Below are 21,662 nucleotides of genomic sequence, written 5' to 3' on the forward strand. Positions count from 1 at the left end.
TTTTCATATAGATGAGCCCCAGGTGTCACATCTGCTGCTTTCATTATCCACTTTATTATTGCATTCTTATTTTCTGTGGGCTTTTTTTTAAATTATGGATGCACTGAAAAAAGAGCTGGGCTAACTCCAGGCTGAGGATCTTGGCCTTTCCACCTTAAGAAGCTCGGGAGCGCGCTTGGGAGGAGGAGGTGGGGGGGGGGGTGACATCTCGTGATTCGTCCTGCCGATCCCGCAGCTGGCGCGGGCGGACGTTTGATCTCCCCTGAAGCTTAAGGGAGGGTCAGAGTTTTGCCTTCCCACTTTTGGGTATTGTTGCCCCGTCAGGACAGGGCTTCTCCCTCTCTCGGGAAAGGCAGGGTCTGGGTTTGGAGGGGGGTCGGGGGGGAAGTACCAGCAAACTGACAGCCTGCCCTCCTCTGTGCGGAAGGATCTGAGTTCTGCTGCTTAGGACAGTAACTGTTCCCAGAGCTGGCCATCATCGATTTGATATTTGGTTTTTCTCTTTCCTTCTCATATTTAAGACCCTCCACCTGTTGCTCATGCATTTGCCTTCCCTCCTGCCCCTCCCCCGATGGGGCACCGTCTGACAGGTGACCCTGCCCGGGCAACATTCCATTGCGGGACAGACTCTGTGCGGGGCTCTGACTTTTTGAATGGGAGGCTCAGAACTGTGGTTTTGACATCGAGAGAGAAAGATCCAGTTTCTTATTTCCAGCTGTGGAATCTGGCAATGGCTGGCTGAATAACCCGGAGGCTTGGGCAGGGTAGGGGGAATCCGGGGCATTAGCTACCACCAGACCCCCAGGATGAGCCGGACGAAAGTTGGGGCTGTCCCGTTGATGATCGTCGTTTTCCAGCTTCTGCCTCCTGGGTCGAGTCCTCAGGTAAGAGAGTTTGACAGTATTTCTAGAAAGAAATCAAAGATATAAGATGGAACTTTTTTTATTGCACTAGCTTTCGGGAGCTAAAACACTATAATGTCCTAAGCTGCGGAAAGGGGAAATACTTGTCTACTATATTCTGCTCAGTGGGGGAAAGACTCTAATATTGGGGGATCTTCATTGTCATCCTGTGCAAATCAGGTAGAAGAACTTACATCGGGAGGCCACTAGGGGCAGAGGAAGCACCTGCATATAATAAACGTTACCTGTCGACTCAGTGACCCCCATTTCCCCCTCTTTGGGAAGACAAGCTTCTTGCTTCTAAATGGGACTTTTGAATGTTGGAAAGTGAGCTTGTAGACAACTGTGGAAGTCAGAGACGCTTTGAACCAATCAGATCCTCTAGAATGAAAGATTTCTTCTACCCTAAAAGAGAGGCATTCCCATTCACTGTGCTGAAAAGCAGTTGTTCAGGTCTCCAGGTCTCATCCTCCCCAGTCATATTCACCCTTTTTTTCCTATCCACCAAAATGATATTCTAGAGCAGGGGTGTCCAACCTGCGGCCCCGTGAAGTATTTTGTGTGGCCTGGTCAAGGGCAATGCAGTGTTTTCCTCTGCTGCCCCCAAGTGTTTACTGTCTTGCCGGCTCGCTCCTCTGTTTTGTTGTAGCGTTTGTGTGTTTGTGCAGCCCCAGAAACATTTTTTTCAGTCAATGCAGCCCAGGGAAGTCAAAAGGTTGGGCACCCATGTTCTAGAGTTAAAGGACATCTGATCAGTAGACAGGATATCTCATTTAGGGCAAAGGGTTTTGTAACAGCAGTAGTATCCTGGGCAGTAGGCTCCCATAAGAGTACTCTAGATTACAGAATGACACGGGGAAAAAAAATCTGTCCCCTTCACTGCCCCATCTCCGCCGTCCCCTTCACCGCCCTGTCCCCGCAGCATCCACCCTTCCCTCTCGCCACCTCACTGCCCTTCAGCGGCCCGAGAATCTCCCTGCCTCCCCCTTTCCTTCGTGGCATATAGAAACTTAAGGGAGGGAAGGAGCGCGGTCACAGATCGCGTGAGCAGCCCCTTCCCTCTTCCCAAATCTATCTCCCTCCCTCCCCCTTACATTTGCAGCGCTTTAGAAAAGAAACTGATGCCGGCGAAGCCTGCCTGTGCCGCCCTGCAGTTGCTATGGAGGCGTTAGCATCTAGCATATGCGGCATTGTAGTGCGCACTAAGCACACATAAAACCGCTAGCGCACCTTAGAATCTTATAATGCTCCATGGTGCAACCTCACCTTGAGTATTGCATTCAATTCTGGTCACCTTATCTCAAGAAAGATATAGCGGTACTAGTAAAGGTTCAAAGAATGAACAAGATGATAAAGGGGATGGAACTCCTCTCGTATGAGGAAAGACTAAAAAAGTCAGGGCTATTCAGCTTGGAAAAGAGACAACTAAGGGGTAATATGATTGATGCAGAACGGGTACAAATGATCTTTTTTTTTTAGTCTGTCAAAAATGACAAAGACTAGGGGACACTCGATGGAGTTACATGGAAATACTTTTAAAACCAATAGGAGGAAATATTTTTTTTTTTCACTCAGAGACTAGTTAAGCTCTGGAACGCATTGCCAGAGGTTGTGATAAGAGCGGTTTATATAGCTGGTTTTAAGAAAGGTTTGGACAATTTCCTGGAGAAAAAGTCCGTAGTCTGTTATTGAGACAGGCATGGGGGAAGCCACTAGAATTTGTTGCTTGAGAATATGATGAAATGCTAGCTTTGCAGGGTTTAAAAAAGGTTTGGGTAATTTCTTAAGAGTCCATAGGCCATTATTGAGATGGTTTGAGGAAATCCACTTCTTATTCCTAGGATTTTACTACTCGGGATCTTGCTAGGTACTTGGGTTGGCCACTGTTGCAAATGGGATACTGGGCTTGATAGACCTTTCTTCTGTCCCAGTAGGGCAATTCCTATGTTCTTATTTGGTTGTTGTTGGCTTTTTGTTGGGTTTTTTTGCCAGGTACTAGTGACCTGGATTGGCCACCGTGAAGAAGAGCTAATGGGCTAGATGGACCACTGGTCTGACCTATGTTCTTATGTCTAGGCTAGGGTCATCGTTGGGGCAGGAGCCTTTGAAAGCAGGAAAATTTCCACAAATGGAGGGTAATATAATTATTACTCCAATAATTAAGAATAAGAATGAATCTATTTCACTGCCAGCCAACTATAGACCTGTGGCATCGATCCCCCTTTTTGTAAAGATTATGGAGGGTTTGGTCCAAATTCATTTGATGAAATATTTTGAGCAACATTTCTTACTCCATGATTCTCAATCTGGCTTCAGAACTTATTATAGTACAGAAACTACAATGTTAGATCATCTAAATGGTCTGTTGAGCAAGGGTAATAGTGCATTGGTTCTTCAGTTTGATCTGAGTAGCGCCTTTGACTTGGTGGATCACACCAAGTTACTGGCCTGCCTCGATGCCCTAAGGTTGTAAGGTAATGTTCTCTCATGGTTCAAAGGGTTCCTTGGATCGAAACTCTATCAGGTTAAGTCTAACAATCAGCTTTCTGTAGCTTGGAAAAACCCTTGCGGGGTCCCTCAGGGTTCCCCATTCTCCCCCACATTATTTAATGTGTATCTATTTTCTCTGGGGTTTCATTTGAACAAACTGGGCTCTAGACTGTTTAGTTATGCCGATGACATTACGATCATCATTCCTTGTAATACAGCTATATCTCACATTATCCAAATAATTGAGTCTATACTGAAACTGATGGCATCATGGATGCAAGAATTTAAATTCAAATTAAATCATAAGACCAAATTCTTTGTTGCGTCTCTACCTAGAATTTTACATGAACCATCAATTACTAGACTCAACACTCTATAAGATCAATCCAACAATTAAAATATTGGGAGTTATTATAGATCAACACTTGACCATGAAAAAGCAAGTAGATGCCGTGGTGCAAAAGGGTTATTACACATTGTGGAAGCTGCGTACCATAAAATCATATTTTGAGTTTCTGGCATTTAAACTTTTAGTTCAGTCGTTACTTCTAAGTCTTCTCGACTATTGCAACAGTGTCTATTTGACATGTACCAAGAAAGAGATGGCTAGGCTAAAATACGGGGGTGATATTAATTTATGGTCTAAAGAAATATGATCAAGTGACTCCTTTCTACCGTGAGTTGCATTGGCTTCCAATGGAGGTGCATGTTTTGTTTAAGCTGGGTTGGCTTTGTTACAAACTTGTGTGTGGTATTGCTCTAAACTATATGACCGATAGATTTCTCATAGCATTCCATAATTTTCCGTCTGTACACAAAAGGCCCCAGCAAGAAGGCTGCGAAGCAGAGTCAGCGGGGGTTCGGCTGCGTGGCGGGGGTGGGGGAAGTGCAGCAGCCTACGACTAGGGCTTATTTTCGGGAGGAAGGGCTTATATTAAGACCTACCCTAAAAATCATGCTAGGGCTTATTTTTGGGGAAACACGGTAATCCCTATAGGTGCTAGATAACTGAGGGTCTACTGTATTATATTGCAGGAATGAAAAGTCTGTGCAGTTATTCTTCCAAGTTATCCAGTTCCAGGAAAGAGATTTTAGGCCAGCCCTGGATTTTTGACCTGGGGATGTGCAACACTGATGTTAGTGGGAAGAATCAAGAACTACAAATAGCATGCTGCTGTGGGATGTGAGTTGAAAACCAGGGCTGGCCAAAATATTTCCCTTTTGTAACAGGAGGGAGATTTTAAGCCAGTTCAGGCTTGATGCATTATGGGACCTGCAATACTGATTGACTACTTTGGGGGAATAAGTTCAAAACCAGGATTGGTCAAAAAAAGTATTTCCTGGAACTGTGTATTTTGGCAACTCTGTTCAAATGGTGGATAGGACTTGCAAATCCAACACTGGATAGTAAACTCACAATGGTAGTGGGATATACAATACAGAGAAAGATCTGGAAGCAGTTTGTAATATGGCTAAAAATACCCTAGTAGAGGAAGTACTGGCCATTTCTCTGTTTTTCTGGCTCAGCTGCTTTGCTGGCTGGAACAATGGCCTGGGGGACAGGTGTTAGCTTGGACTAGCTCCACTGTGTTATCAGCAGGGTCACTAGAAACCACAGTGTGAAAGCAGGTGATTCCTCTGTCTCACTTCCTCCCAGACCTTTCCCTGGAGCATTGTCTGGTTTTCCTGTAATAGCCATGGCTGAACTGAGCTCTCGTCTGCTTGGCTTCATAGCTGCTGGTTTGGTGTCTGTCTCACTTCTCTAATCCGTCAGCATGTGATCAAGCCTTGGGCAAGTGTCAGGCGATCTGCTGTGCCCTATACTTGCCTGCATTCGCCAATAGTTCAAAACGCTACCTTACAGAACTACTGAGAAAATATACAGTTAATAGTCCAGCAAACTGACATTGTTTGTGAACTGCAGACCTCCTCACACTCCCAGCCAAAGGGAGATAAGAACATAAGAAATGCCTTCACCGAATCAGACCTCTGGTCCATCCAGTCCGGTGACCCGCACACCTGGAGGCCAAGCCAGGTGTTCCCCGATGAAGACCTGTTTATCCGTATCCATCAATGTGATTTGCAAGAAGGTGTGCATCCAACTTGCCCTTGAAACCCAGAATGGTGGTTTCTGTCACAACCTCCTCCGAGAGAGCATTCCAAGTGTCCACCACATGCGGTATGAAACAGAACTTCCTGGTATTTGTCCTGAGCCTGTCGCCTCTCAACTTCAGTCCATGACCTCTTGTCCGAGTCACATTTGACAACGTGAATAACGATGCTTCTCGCTCTATTTTGTCGAATCCTTTTATTATTTTATAAGTCTCTATCATATCCCCTCGGCCTCAAGTAAGTGACAGATCCAGGAGTTAAAACTCGGGAATATGCCCCAAGGCAAGTACTAAGATTTGAAAGACTAAGAAATTGTCACTATTAAGCTAGCATTACCATATGGCTCTAGACAAAGGAGGACGGATTAAGCTATCCGGGTGGAGTTACCATTTGTCCAGGAAATCCCGGACATGTCCTATTTTTAGAGGACTGTCCGGGTGCCCAGAGGGATTAACAAAGCCCAGCAGTGTATCCGGGTTTTGGAAATCCTAAACTCAAAGGCTGCATTTGGAAGCCTTTGCGCATTCGCAGGGGTTGACACAGTGATGTCATATGTATGCATGCATGTGATGTCATTGCATTGACCCATGCGCGAGGGCTTCTAAATGCGGCCTTCGAGCTTGGAGAGGTTTGTGTGGGGGCAGGGCTGGGGGAGGAATGGCGCGGGGCCAGGAGTCCTCTTTTTTTCAAAGAGAAATCTAGCAACCCTACATCCGGGTTTTACTTCCATTGCTTTCAATGGAAGTAAAACCCAGATGTCTCAATCCGTCCGTCCTCCTTTTTCTGAACCCATATGATAACCCTAGAATCAAGCCAGCTCTTTTCTCAGCTGTTCTTTGACAGTATCTGGCCTTGCTCTCTCTTCCCCTCTGTGTTCCCCAAAGACCATTTATTTGTTTGTCAAACAAATTCTGATTTAGTACTAGAGATGAAACAAAACTCTTATCTACTGGTTCCTAATGTTTTCCTTTGGCTCTCCCTTTGTTTTTCAGACTATTAAAGGCTAAATTTTTTTTTTAATTCAGACAGAAAAAAACATTTTGTAGGTGTTGCAAGAGAGAAACGAGATGGGTTGTGTGCTCTCCCTGTATTTTGCAGGCAAGGTCTTAGTATCTCTGTGATAGGATTGCTGATGTCACAGTTTACTTGTGAGCCTTTTTGTTCGTAATACTAGAGTAAATCATCAAACTGCTTCATTTGAGCAAACTTCAGGTAGTTTTTCCTCATGGTATTTGCCACGGTAGTAGAGGAAAAGTGTTGTGTGTGCACACGTGTTTTATGGCACAAAAAGAGATTATTTACGTACCCTGGTAGGTGAGACATTCTAGACAAGTGGTTAGTGTCTCCATGGCCATGTGCCATCTGCAGAAGGAATCCGGTCTGTACTTCACTGAGCTCCTTACTACACCTACAATTAGTACCCAAGCACCATGGGCCACCAAACCAACATGAAGTAGAGACACCTATACCAATCAAGGTTATAAATAACTGTTCTGCTCAAAGGAGTAACATGAGAATATCAGCTGCAAACTGCTCGCAAAAGCTCAAGGGAGCTCAGAAACTACTCCCGCTGAAAAGAGAAACATATATACAGTCTACTCCCCAGCCTCCCAAGGGCTGATTGTTATCCAAGGTATAACTTGGAGATGCATGAAATAAACTGAGATAATAGTCAGGTGCAGGAAGGACAGGGCGGGAGTCTAGAATGTCTCGTCTATCTACTGGAAAAGTTTACCAGGGTAAGTAAATAATCTCTTTTTCCAGTGCAATAGGTGATACATTCTAGACAAGTGAGATGTATAGAAGCAGTCCCCAAAAAGCCAGGGGACTGAGGACCCCAAAGGCAGAGCCACCTGCACTCTGCAAAACAGGGCAAACAGGTGTATAGAGGACCATGCAGATCTCAGGGGAGACAGCTCTAGCTTCGGCCCACGAAGAAGCCACAAATCTAGAAGAATGTGCCTGGATGGAAACAGGAGACTATTTCCCAGAAAACATGTAGGCTATTGACAGGGCCTCATGGATCCACCTGGAAATTGAGACCTTAGCAGCGGGAGTGCCCACATTACAGAATAAGTCAACACAAACAAATGGTCAAAAAGACGAACTCGTTTGTGACCACCAAATAGCGAAGAAACACATGATCCTGCGTCTTTGAACCAGTAGGTTGAGAAATAGGCACACATACTTCCTGATCAACTTGGAAAACTGAAACCATCTTTGGCAGGAAGAAAGAAACCATGTGCAAGGAAATCCCAGTCTCCGAGATTCGGAGGAACGGTTCATTGCAAGAAAGCCTGGAGTCTGGAGACATGACTCGCTGACAGAACAGCGATCAGAAAAACTGTCTGGAGCATCAAGGCCATGAGGGAAACTTCTTGAAAGGACTCAAAGGAAGCCTTGAATAGACTAAACAGCACCAGGGTGAGGTCCCAGAAAGGGAACAGTAGATAAATCAGTGGTCCAATGCAAAGAGTCCCTGTCAGAAATTTGGCAATGTCAAGGCGAGACCCCCAAAGACAAAGGACGACCCCGGGCATCAATACAAGAGAGCCCAGCCACTTGGACCTGAATGGATACTGCAGCCTGGAGAAAAAGCACCACCAAAACTGAATTGGAACATGGTTCCATGTGGTCCTGAGCGCACCAATCCTTGAAAATCTCCTACGCCATAGCATAACCCTATACAGCAGACAACTACTTAGACATGAGCAGAGTGCCAAGGACCACAGCAGAAGAGCCCTTGTGGACCAAGGCTGCATGCTCAAGAACCAAGTTGGAAGCGCAAAACAACTTGGGTCATCCATTCCCTGCTTGAGTAGGCCAGGCTGGATATACAACCGAAGGCCGCTACTCTAGCGAAGACGGCCTGGGAGCCACCAGAATTACACGATCTGCCAAAAGACTCAACTTAGCATGGGCCAGGGAGGAAAGACGTACATACATGAGGATTTCCTGAGGCCACGGCTGCACCAGAGTGTTGAAACCCTAGATTCCAAGCTTGGACTTTTGACTGAAGAATCAAGCTGCTTGCATGTGCTTTGCTGTGGCTATGAGGTCAAGTGGAACCGACCCCAGCCCTGCAAAAGGCTCAGGTCACCACTGGGGCTAGCACCTGAACCAAAGGATGTCTGCTGAGGAAGTTGGCCTGAACAGTGTTGACTCCTGCCACATGTGCCGCTGAGAGCATCCAGTGGCTTTCCGCCCATAGAAAGAGAAGGCGGGCTTTCTGAGCCAGAGAATTGCTGCTGGAACCTCCCTGGCAATTGACATAGGCTACTGCCGTTACATTGTTGGAGAAGACTCTGACCACTTGGCCCTCCAGAGTCTTCTGCTAGTGCACTAGAGCCAGTTGAAGTGCTCTGAGTTCCAACCAGTTGAGCAACCGAGAGGGCATCCAATACCCCTGGATGGGACACCAAGTGCAGCAGGCTCCCCAGTTCCAAAGGCTGTATCTGTCAGCACCACAACCCAGGAGGTGATCCGCAGTGGTATGTCCTTGCATAGCGATTGTGGGAGAAGCCACTAAGAAGGCTTGCCTGAGCCTCCAGAGGCCAGGGAAGACTGGTCTGTAACACGTCCCAGTGCAGAGCCTAGCAAGAGAGTAAGACAAGCTGGAAAGGATGAATGTGAGCTCTTGCACATGGAAACTGGGCCCTGGGATCCATGGCCACCATGTTGGATGTAGTTCTTTGGCCAAGAGCGCACATTCATCCTTTCCTAATTTGTGCAATTCTGGCAAGAATTCCTAAGGACTCATCCCAACAAGATTTGAGGCAAAAATTGCAGTTTTGGAGAAGCAGGGAGCTTTTGAGAAAGAGAAAAAAATTGCTAAAAATCGTAATATTTTCCACACATAGCAAATTTTTTTTTTAAATGGAGATTTTAGGATTTTTCAGGTGGGGGAACACAGGGAAATGCAGAAACCTTGAAAACCCCACTTTTCAGACCTCCCCTGATCCATCTCGCAGGCTGTAGCTGTAACAGATTATACTCACTGTGACCTTTTTCTGGATCTGTGCTGCAGCTTGCCTCAGCTCTCATAGAGTAGCTGGATTAGAGAATCACTGCCTCATGCTGGGAATGGTTCTGCAAAGCTGGTCTTTGGGCTGCCAGTCAGACCTCATGCCTGACTGCACCTCCACCCCGACGGACGCATCGGGATGAAGACACAGCAAACACCCTGCGAGACACTGCTGAGCCTCCTAAGTGCGCCTAACAACCTGCGCTCAAACTCTGCTTAGCAATAGGTGAGACAACTTCATGGACAGCCCTGAGTTCCAAAGAAACTAAGCAGGCTGGCTAACAGTACCCACTGCGATTGGTCTGTCAGCTACAGTGATAGGGAAGTTTTAGGTACCTGTATTTTATGGTAATCGCTTTGGTCTGTAATATGCCTAAGCGGTATATCAAATCTTAATAAACATAAACATATGTATGTTCTCCATGCAGGCAAAGCGAAAGAAACATTCAGAGCACAAGAATCCAAAAAAAAAAGACTAAAAACGCTGAATAAAATAATAAAATGTGGAGAGCAAAACAAACCCCCTCCTGCAGGCACACATGCAGTGGAGCTAAAGAGCTCAGTGAAGTACAGAAGAGGCACAGAGAAAAATCAGAATTGGATTCCTTCTGCAGATGGTCCACTTGCCTAGAATGTCTCACCTATTGCACTGGAATAATCAGTGGAAAAGTACACCGCAAAAATTTTTATGCAGGTCTCTTTCTAAGACAAAATTGTATATGTGGAAGGGCATTTTCAATAGGACGTCTGAGTCGGAGTTTGGATGTTTTGGGAAAGATGTCCAGAAATCCATTAGAGAAAATGTCCTCTCTCAAAACAGCAAGACGTCTTTTTTTTTAATGACCTATGTAGACATTTTGGTTCTTAGTACGTCTTATCTTTTTTAGTCATTCTCAAATACAAATATGTCCACATGAAAAACGCATAAAAGAGAGTTTTTCAGACTTCAAAGCAGAATGCATTCTTAGCTAACTGTTCAGAGAGAGCTGATCACAGCAAAGGGGCACTCTAGTGCAGTGACTGTCACATTTCAAAGTCCCAAGCACACTTCACTATAAGCTGCTTACATTATATGATGAGCCCTCCAAAAAGCAGATTTGTTCCAAAACTTACTGTACCCAGAGAAGAGCAACTAAGCTAATAAAGGGTATGGGGGACCTCTCATATACTGACAGACTGAAAAAGCTGGGGCTTTTCTCCCTGGAAAAGCAACGACTCAGAGGAGACATGGTAGAAACCTTCAAGATCATGAAGGGCATAGAAAAAGTGGACAAGGACAGATTTTTCAAACTAAGGGGAACCACAAGTACAAGGGGGCGCTCGGAGAAATTGAAAGGGGGAAGGTTTAGAACAAACGCCAGGAAGTTCTTTTTCACCCAGAGGGTGGTGGATACATGGAACGCGCTGCCGGAGGATGTGATAGGCAGAAGTACGCTACAGGGCTTCAAAGAAGGTCTGGACAGGTACCTGGAGGACAAAGGGATTGAGGAGTACAGATAGGAGTAGAGGTAAGGTTATAGGGACAGGATTAGAGGTAAATTATAAAATTAGTCAGAGACCACTGTTCAGGCAGTGGGCCTGATGGGCCGCCGCGGGAGTGGACCGCTGGGCAGGATGGACCTCTGGTCTGCCCCAGTGGAGGCAACTTCTTATGTTCACCTGTATACCATGACAGTAGCCCTTATGCCTGCAGGTGTCATCTTAATGTAGGTACTGTACAGTAGGTTTTGGAGGGCTTTGTTAGGTGCCATCGACTTGTGCTCGAGTCCTAGCGACTTGATGAATTGCCAATCTAAAAAGAAATTGATTTTGTGCTAGTCTGGAAAGGTCCTCCAGAGTCATCTCCATGGTTGTTTTCAACTAGTCCAGCCATCTGATTGCAGGTTGCCCCCTTCGCCCGGTTCCTTCAATCTTCCTTCTCCAGTGATCTCTCTCTTCTGATGGTGTGACCAAAATAAGACAGTCGTAACTTCATCATTTGAGCTTTGAGTGACATAGCCGGTTTGATCTCTTCCTGAATGGATTTGTTAGTTCTTCTGGCAGTCCACGGCACGCCTAAAATCCTTTTCCAGCACCAAAGCTCAAATGAGTCAATCTTCTTTCTGTCTTGTTTCCATAGTGCCCAGCTTTCACATCTGTGAAAATGAGTGTGTGGACATTCTGATCCTCGTTTGGAGTGTTACCTCCTTGCCTTTGAATACTTTGTCAAGAGTCGTCATTGAAGAGCGGCCAAGTACTATTCTACGGAGTATTTCCTCCCTGCTAGTTGTTTACAGAAGAGCCCAGGAGATTGAAATCCTTTACAACTTCTATCACCTTCAAGCTCAAAATCTTCATCATTTTCCATGTTCATGATCTTCGTCTTATTTTCAGTTCTAATCTTTGACTTTTCTTCTTTGCTGCCAATGATTAACGTTGTATCATCTGCATAGCGCAGGTTGTTTATATTTTGGCTGCCAACTTTGAAACCTACACTCTCTTCTCCCAAATTTGCTTTTCTGAAGATGGTTTCACTGCACAGGTTAAACAGCTAAGGTGACAAGGATGCATCCTTTCCTGACGCTACGTTTTATTGAAAACCAATCAGTGTTGCCCTATTCAGTTCTCACTGCAGCGTCTTGATTTTCAGTATAAGCAAGATATGGTTGACATCTGTACCTGAAACTTTTAATATGAAATTCACTGCAGTAACCCTCATATGTTTGTGTTACCATCTGAAGCTGCGTGGGCTGAGAATGTTTTAGCACCCCTTGTAATACAGCAGGGGTCCTCAAAGTCGAGGGCTGAATCCAGTCGGGTTTTCAGGATTTCCCCAATGAATATGCATTGAAAGCAGTGCATGCACATAGATCTCAAGCATATTCATTGGGGAAATCCTGAAAATCCGACTGGATTCGGCCCTCAAGGAGGGACTTTGGGGACCCCTGTAATACAGGCTAGAAATGTACTGTTTTTTTAACATCTTTGGGTGGTGGAAGGGGGTTGGTGACCACAGGGGGAGTAATAGAGGTCATGCCCTACTCCCTCCAGTGGTCATCTGATCAGTTTGGGCACCTTTTTAGCATTTAGATGCTTTTAGAACAGGTCTAGCTCCAAATGTCTAAAAAAAAAATTCCAGGATCTTTTGTTAAAGATTTGATTATGCCTATTGAGCGCCCATGTCCTAAGCCCACCCAAAACACACCTCTAACAAGCTCCCGTAAAATTTGGATGCACTGGAGACAAAATAACTAGAAAGATGTCTAGAAAGCCTGTTTTGAGAATGCACAATTGGACGTTTTGACTAGCAAGACATCCAAGTGCTGTAGTTGGTTCCACTTTCTTCATCAAAAACTTTTCATGTTCGTGCACAGATAGGCAACTTTACTGCAGGATGTCAGCACATGTCCTGTGGTAAGCACATGCTAGCCCTTGCTACAGTTTAATAAAAGGACCCCAAAGTTTGCAGGACCAAATTTCATAAAGAAGGAGAAGCAATACTGAAAAGTTTTTTATGAAGCAAGTGGAACCAACTGCAGGCAATTCAAACTTATGTCTGTGATTTGGTGGGCTTAGTTTCATGTGGGGCTCTACGTTGCCCTATCTAGCTTGTGGGGTTACTGCTTTGCTAGTGGCTTCCTTCTGTATACCTGTAGTCAGAAGTAGGCCTAACCCTTTCCTTGCAGTTTGAATAGTGTGTATTGGGAGATGTTTGAGTCTTCTTGTACTTCTTGTCATTTCCAGAGTTCTTTCTCTCTGGTTTTCTCTCTCTTTTGCGCAATACTCCTTCAGGGTTGCAACTTCTGGCACAGCTTGGCCACTAGGGTCCACAGGTCCTTCTCTAGGTCCTTAGTTACCACATTATCCACTAATTCTCTCTCAACCTTTGAAATTGGAATAGGCATAACACTATCTTGTGTTCTCAAGGAGGCTATTTCTTTTTCTAATTGCCTGATAGACTTCATTCATCTGGGCAAGAGACCTGGCAGGTGAATCAGGGATTTTCTTTGCTCCTACCAAAGCCAGACTCTTCCTCCCTGACCTTTTCAGCAACTGTAAAAATCCCAGGAGGTTTTGTTTTCCTCTCATGGAGCCTCAGGTGTATGATCATTCTGTCTGCCTGGGGAGTGCCTCTAATTAGTTGTTCTATCGTATCGGAGTCTTTTCTGGATGGTGCTAAGCCATCCTTCCTTGACTACTCTCCTAAGCAGAGCTTCTAACCTTCAGAGATAATCTGAAAGTTTTTCTCCCTCTTTTTGGCCTTATCTGTCTATATATTTCACCTCCACTTATGCCCTGTTCGGGGTATTAAGATATTTTAATGTGTGTTGTGTTGACATTGGGGAGTAGAACACTATGTTATAATGTGTATCGCTACTTGAATTTTTACTGCTGTAATCACAGATTGTTTATGTCCAGGTTATTCGTACTATATACTGCCTTGGGTGACCTTCTTCAAAAGATAGTAAATAAATCTAAATAAAAAAATTTATAAGTATGCATCTAGCTCAGTTCCAGTCCTTGCTCTGCCATTGATTGTATGTAAGTTTTGGGATGAAGCATTTTTCTCTGTTTCACTGTTCTGATTCTAGCTGTACCCATGGCTGTCTTTGGGGTACTTAAGTGCTGGTGTACTATTTCCCTGTGCGATGAGACCGTTAGAAGACATTTATTTGCAGATCTCAACTGACTAGTCTAGCAGGTGCATAGGGACTTAACAAGCGTATAACATAAGGTGGCTCTTCCATAATTAGAACCTTGAAGGTTACTAAGAGCAATTTATATGTTATACGATGTTGGACCTGAAGCCAATGGGCTTCTTTCATGAATGGGGTTATATGATCAAATTTCCAGAGGTTATATAGAAACATGATGGCAGATAAAGGTCAAAGGGCCCATCTAGTCTGTCCAACCGTAGTGACCATTATCTCTTCCTCTCTCTAAGAGATCTTGAATTCAGACACAGTTTCTGTCTTCACCACTTCTTCCTGGAGACTGTTCCACACATTTCTGTAAGAAAGTGTTTACTTAGATTACTCTTGAGCCCATCACCTCTTAACTTCATCCTATGCCCTGCTTCCTTTCAAATAAAAGAGACTCGGCTCATGTGCATTTACACTACGTAGGTATTTAAACGTCTCTATCATATCTGCTCTCACGCCTTTTCTCTAAAGTATAGAGATATGTACTGGCCAAAACGTTTTGGCTTGTTTGCAGATTTTTCAGGGTTTTTAAAAATTCATTTCAGACATTAGCAGTACCAAAAATCAATTAATATATATTAGAACTGTTTAGTGCATTCAAATCAGTTGAATTAAAGTGACTGCATGTGCTAAGTGCCCTATAGAGGCTCCCTTTTACAAAGCCGATTAAACACGGTAATCGCACCAAAGCCCATTTGGAATTAATGGGCTTCAGTGACATTGCCATACAGCTTTGTGTGGATGCCTGCTAATGAACACACATCCCTATTTAAGGTTTAGGTGCTTTTTAGGGGTATCCGTATGGGATTTGTAACTGACTGATGGGATTTAAGTGCCCTCTAGTGGCTGAAGCAATAATTGCAAGAGATTTCTGACCATCCAGAAGTAGAATCCACAGAGATACAGGGTAGATCTATTTCTAAATTTCTATGTCCCAAATCACTTAATATCCTGATTCACTCTTTGGTGATGTCTAAAATCGACTATTGCAATTCTCTTTTCAAAGGAATTGCTTTACATGAAATAAAACGTCTTCAAATTATACAAAATGCATCAATTAAGCTAATAACCAAATCTAGAAAGTTTGATCATGTAACACCTCTTCTTAAAAATGCACACTGGATTCCAGTTATTCATAGAATAACGTATAAACTTTGTATAATTACCTCCAAAACCCTTTATAATATGACCCCCGCTTTCTTATTTAAGTTATTAATTCCATATTCTGCAAAGAGAATTTTAAGATCTAATGAACAAAACTTATTGTCTATTCCTTCGTTGAAAATTATAAATACTAGACGACAATTTATTTTTTCTTGCTCTCCCTATATCTTTAAGGGAAGAGAAGGAATTTGGAAAATTTAAAAGTAACTTAAAAACATTTCTCTTCAAAGATGCCTTTGCAAACTAATTTTATTATCTTACTACCCTACTCTATTTTATTATATTTTTTATTTGTTATCCTCTTGTATTTTCCCTTAATGTTTTCTCTTTACTTTAAAGAATTGTATTTCATTCCTCCTCACCTAATGTTATGAATATGTTATGAATATGTTAAATTGAGTGTAATTTTGTCCTTTTTTAAGTATTTTTATTTATTGTATTGTCACCTAACAAATGTAAATTTTAAAATGTACATCGCTTAGAAGTTTGATTAAGCGATTAATCAAGAAACCTAATAAACTTGAAACTAGAGATGACACAGGGATGGGTCAACCACAGAGAAGGATGGGCACAGTGTCTATGGGGAAAAGGACAGAGCCCACGGAGAGAGGGACAAACTTTGTCCCTGTGCCATTCTCTAAAAACTTTAGTATCAATATGTAAAAACACATCTTAGACAATTTGCAACTGAATTGAATGACTGAAAAAACTGCAGAAGCTTCTTTTGAATTTAAATAAACTGATATTAAAATACATAATTTGTGTCTTGTTTGCCTTTGATGTGGAAACAAGGGTATTGTCTACTGGTCAGACTCCTACCATCTGCAACATCCTTCCATCATTTGCCCATTGTTACTGGCATCATGGAGCATTTCCAACATTTAATATACACTTACTTAGTCCTGTGATCATCCACTTTTTTCATTCCATCAAAAAAATATGGAGCGAAAAAAGTAGAAAATTGCTGGACTAAGAGGGGCATAATCAAAACTTTAAAACGTCCAAAAACCTGCCTAAGTCAGAACTTGGATGTCCTAATAACAGGGACGTTCCAGTACCGATAATCAAAGCAAATTGGACGTTCAGCAGCACTTCTAAGCTACATCCAGAGCTCAAAGGCGTGTGTTGAGAGGTGTATTATGGGCAGGAATCAGGCAGGCTTCCTCCTGGACGTCCTGAAGCAATAATCAAAGCTTTTCCAGGACATCCTAGGTGGAACATAAGATTTGCCAGACCAGTGGTCCATCTTGCCCAGCAGTCCGCTCATGCGGTGACCCTTAGGTCAAAGACCAGTGCCCTATTTGAGTCTAGCCTTACTTGCAGATGTTCTGTTTCAGTAGGAACTTATCCAACCTTGTCATGAATCCCTGAAGGGTGCTTTACCCTATAACTGACTTTCGGTCAGCTAACTCTGTTTAACTGACTTCCTAACTTCAACGACTTCTTCATTTGTAACTTTGTTTAACTGATGTGAACCGCCTAGAACTCTCTGGGTATGGCGGTATACAAAATAAAAGTTATTATATTATAACAGCCTCCAGAAGAATGTTCCAGATTTCTACCACTCTCTGGGTGAAGAAGAACTTCCTTACGTTTGTATGGAATCTTTTCCTTTCTAACTTTAGTGAGTGCCCTCTTGTTCTCTTCACCTTGGAGAGGGTGAACAATTTCTCTTTCTCTACTAAGCCAATTCCCTTCAATATCTTGAATGTTTCGATCATGTCCCCTCTCAGTCTTCTCTTTTCAAGGGAGAAGAGGCCCAGTTTCTCTAGCCTCTCGTTGTTCGGCAACTCCCCCAGTCCCTTAACTTACATGCCGGGACTTAAAACCAAAGTAAAATAAGTCTAAGCGCCCCAAAGGTGACCAAACTGACAAGATGGCTACCGGTGGGTTTAAGGTGTGAAACCCCCTTACTTTCCCAGTGGTCACAACCCCCTTTCACCACCCAGAGATTGGGGGTGGAGGGAATGGCACATTGAGAGTTTACATCAGCTGATCATAGCAGAGGAATCCCCATCAGCTGAGCCGATTTCAGGGATTCCTGCTGGCTCAGTTGATGAGGATTCCCCCTGTCAGGATCAGCGGAACCATGGAACCCTATGTTCCTCCCACCCAACATCCTCGGACCCTGCCCCACATCCCACAACATTTCTGGACCTCTGACATCACCAGATTCTCCCGACATCCCTGAACCCTCCCTGACATATCCCCCAACAGTTCTGGATCCCCCTCCAACATCCCTAGACCCCCCGTACCTTCCAAAGACAAATCAACATTAGGGAAGCCCTCTCCCTCCTGCCTACAGACCTGTGTGCTGAGAATGAACGGCCTTCCCCTTCCGATTTGTTTGGTTTGGTTTATTTATTTATATCCTGCCCTTATTCAGGGTGGGTTACAAACTTAGATACAAAAATATAAAATTACATATAAAATACAACCCAGGTCAACATCAGACACACCTACAAAACAAACAAAATACCAGACAATAAAATACATCGGTGACCTGCACCTTACAGTCATCACTCTCTATTCTTCCTTATTCATTCAATCTCATACCCTGTATTTCATCTGACAAATGAGATGCCGTTTAAGCAATCTCTTGAAATTTAGCGTATTCTGTTGACGAATGCACCCAGGGAGGTTATTCCTTTCCCTAGGCCTAGTACAGTGGAAGGTACTATCCCTGGATGATGTTAATCTCAGCTCTCTTACAGATGGGATTTGCAGATCTAATTGTTCTGTAGACCGAAGTGAACAAGACAGAACATGAGGCAGAATACGCTGAGAGCTAGATTGTGCAGGCCAAGGATGTCGGGGAGGGGGAGGATGATGTGGGGGGGGGGGAGGGGTATAGTGCTCCACAGCTCAGCTGATCCTGGCAGGGGGAATCCCCATCAGCTGAGCAGGCAGGAATCCCTGAAACTGACTCAGCTAATGGGGATTCCTCTGCCAAGATCAGACAAGGTAGTTGGGTACGTCTACAAAACTTGCTTTTGTGCGTTTTATATGTGGACATATTTATTTTTGAAAATGGCCAAAATAGATAGATGTCCTAAGGACCAAAACTTATACATAGGTCATTTTCAAAAATAAAAGATAGACATCTGGCAGTTTTGAAAATGGACATTTTTTTTCTGCTGGGTTTGTGGATGTCTTGCCCAAAACATCCAACCTCAGACTTAGATGTCCTATCGAAAAATGCCCATCTAAGTGCTTAGTCCTCGATGGAGGCTGCCCCAATTTTGTTGGTTGGGCTGAGAACTTTTCAGCTGCCCCTCGTATTAAATGTTATCTTTTAGTGAACCCATCAGAACCTCTCTGAGCTCTCCTAATATCCTGGCAGGCATTTCATCCAGCTCTATTGCTTTTTGTTTTCATTTTCAGTTCTACATGTTGTTCACATACTTTTTCCATGAATGGTATGGTATCTACTCCATTCTCCTATGCTTTTGCTAATTTATATACCATTTGTTTATTGGGAACTTATCCACAGTCCTTAATAGGGCTTTGTTCTGTTAACACGAAATAGAAGATATTTTTGTAGCAGTTCTGCTTTTTTGGATGTTGGGGCCAGTGGCAGCAAATAGTATCTGGGGCTGAAGCAAGGTATGATAATAATATCCCACTGCTGTACTTATTTAAATAACATAATATTGCTTAAATGTCCTTGCCATCAGAGGTGCAGAGAAAGCTATCTGGTGACATGGGAAGAGGCCCTTGTAGCCGGTTGCAGTTGGCTAGATCAGTGTTTTTCAACCTTTTTACACCTATGGACCGGCAGAAATAGTAACATAGTAACATAGTAGATGACGACAGATAAAGACCCGAATGGTCCATCCAGTCTGCCCAACCTGATTCAATTTAAATTTTTTAATTTTTTCTTCTTAGCTATTTCTTGGGTTCCAACTGCCGAAATCTCTGTTAAGACTTACTCCAGCCCATCTACACCCTCCCAGCCATTGAAGCCCTCCCCTGCCCATCCTCCACCAAACGGCCATACACAGACACAGACCGTGCAAGTCTGCCCAGTAACTGGCCTAGTTCAATATTTAATATTATTTTCTGATTCTAAATCTTCTGTGTTCATCCCACACTTCTTTGAACTCAGTCACCGTTTTCCTCTCCACCACCTCTCTCGGGAGCGCATTCCAGGCATCCACCACCCTCTCCGTAAAGTAGAACTTCCTAACATTGCCCCTGAATCTACCACCCCTCAACCTCAAATTATGCCCTCTGGTTTTACCATTTTCCTTTCTTTGGAAAATATTTTGTTCTACGTTAATACCCTTCAAGTATTTGAACGTCTGAATCATATCTCCCCTGTCTCTCCTTTCCGCTAGGGTAGACATATTCAGGGCTTCCAGTCTCTCCTCATACGTCTTCTGGCTAAGTTGTGGGCCAGACCCTGCCCATCACAGCACAATCTGCAGCCCATAATAATACTAATTGTGACACTATTTTTTCCATTCATTTTTCATATATAATTTTATATTAACAACACATAATGATTAACCACAAAATTACACTACACAAAGCACACTGTATGCTTCTCAACATTCCTACGAAAACACAGATAACCCCTATGCAAATACGGGACCACAAACTAAAAGTACTAATATATACAAACGAAATCCTAAGATTCAAGACTCTGCATGCAGTACAACCCCAGTGAAATAGAAACAAATGCATTTCTTCCTGAACAGTGCTAAATATAGATGAAAATTCTCAAAATTGACACAATTCAATCACTCAATTGAAAATAAAATCATTCCCCCTACCTATGTTGTCTCCCTCCCTCCATGCTGTGCCTCAGCTAGGTGCCTCCCTTTTACTGGCCGCTCTATGCGGTCCCCAGTGCGATGCGGGTTTTCATTGCTGCCCCCGGTGTTATCTTCTGACCGGCTCCCTCTTCCTCACTGCACACCTCGTCCGTAAGCCTTTCCTCTGACGTTGCAACGTCAGAGAAAAGGTTTCTGGTTCAGGCGCAGGACGCTTGCAACTTTGTGCACTGAGGCAGTGAGGAGGAAGGAGCCGGCTAAAAGATAACACTGGGGTCGGCAATGAAAATACCGCATAAAATGGGCAGGCGGGCCGGATTTAGCCCGCGAGCCTTGAGTTTGACACCTGTGGCTTAGACAATTAATAGGCAGTATATAAATAAATAAATAAATTTCTTCCCAAACCCCCCCCCCCTAATTGTATGTGTGGACTTGTAATTTCTGGTTTTCTTTGATTCTTGTCCATGAATCCAATTGGCTTGCCCTTAGAAATCTAGGATCATTTGGTAACACTGCTGTTTCTGTATTTACATTCCTCTTCTCTCTCTCCTAATATTCCTTTGTTTGTACTGCTGGGGTTGTCCTAAGGATTCCCCCAGCCAATTAGGTTTTCAAGATATCCATAATGAAGATATATGAGATAAAAGCCAATTTATGTTAAATTATTTGATGAATATTTATAGTGACTTAGAGAATGACACGGGGACAAATTTTTTCCTGGCCCCGCAGGAACTCATTTTCCCATCTCATCACTGCGAGGAGCTTTCCTGTCCCTGCCCCCTTCCTGCAAGCTCCGCCCTCATCTGCACAAGCCTCAAACACTTTAAAATCATAAGCGTTCGAGGCTTGTGCAGTTAAGGCAGAGCTTCCAGGAATGGGGCAGGGACAAGGACAGCGACAAAACTAGCAAGGGCAGGATGGGGGAAATTGAGTTCCTGCAGGGACAGGGACAAAATTTGTCCCCGTGTCATTCTCTAATCTGACTGACTGCCTGCAAAGTACTTGGGATGGGTTTTAGACACAAGCCCCACTGGGTGTATACTTTTCTGCTCTTTGGGGCTGATGTAATAGAACAATGTGCTAAGCTAAGCTTCAGTGCACACACTTGAAAAATATTCTTTTACTCCCTATGCATTAAACTAATGGCATGCAAATGACTGTGTTATCAAAAACATATTTCCTGTCTGTGTGAGCAAGGATTGGCTCATATATTGACAGGAAAGGAGACTTCTAAAATTCTAGTTTCTGCAACATACAACCTTGCAAGGCCCCCTCCCTTGTATTAGTCCAGGGCACCCCTGGCCCAGGCGACCATCAACCAGAGTCTCTATGCCACTGCAATGGACCCATTGGAGCAGTAATACTTACCTCTGTTGGGAAGGCATCCAGTGATTTCCTCTTCCTATTAGGAAGCATCATCTTAATTGGCAAACTAAGATTTAGGGACTGCTATTTTCCATGATGGCAGCAAGAAGATAAGGACATCACTGGTTGCTATCTTGCACCTGTT

At 43.7% G+C, this 21,662-nt stretch overlaps 1 protein-coding gene across 1 annotated transcript in view; it reads left to right on the forward strand.

The window, feature by feature from the left end:
- Positions 1-230: 230 nt before the first annotated feature.
- The window catches only part of LOC117366027 (snake venom vascular endothelial growth factor toxin ICPP-like), a 37,250-nt gene continuing 15,818 nt past the window's right edge, over positions 231-21,662 (forward strand). Inside the window, exon 1 of the mRNA XM_033957057.1 lies at positions 231-884. Coding sequence (XP_033812948.1) covers positions 807-884 — 78 coding nt within the window. The 5' untranslated portion in view covers positions 231-806. The remainder of the gene's footprint in view (positions 885-21,662) is intronic.

This window comes from Geotrypetes seraphini, chromosome 8 (genome assembly GCF_902459505.1).
Source record: "Geotrypetes seraphini chromosome 8, aGeoSer1.1, whole genome shotgun sequence".
Lineage (NCBI taxonomy): Eukaryota > Metazoa > Chordata > Amphibia > Gymnophiona > Dermophiidae > Geotrypetes > Geotrypetes seraphini.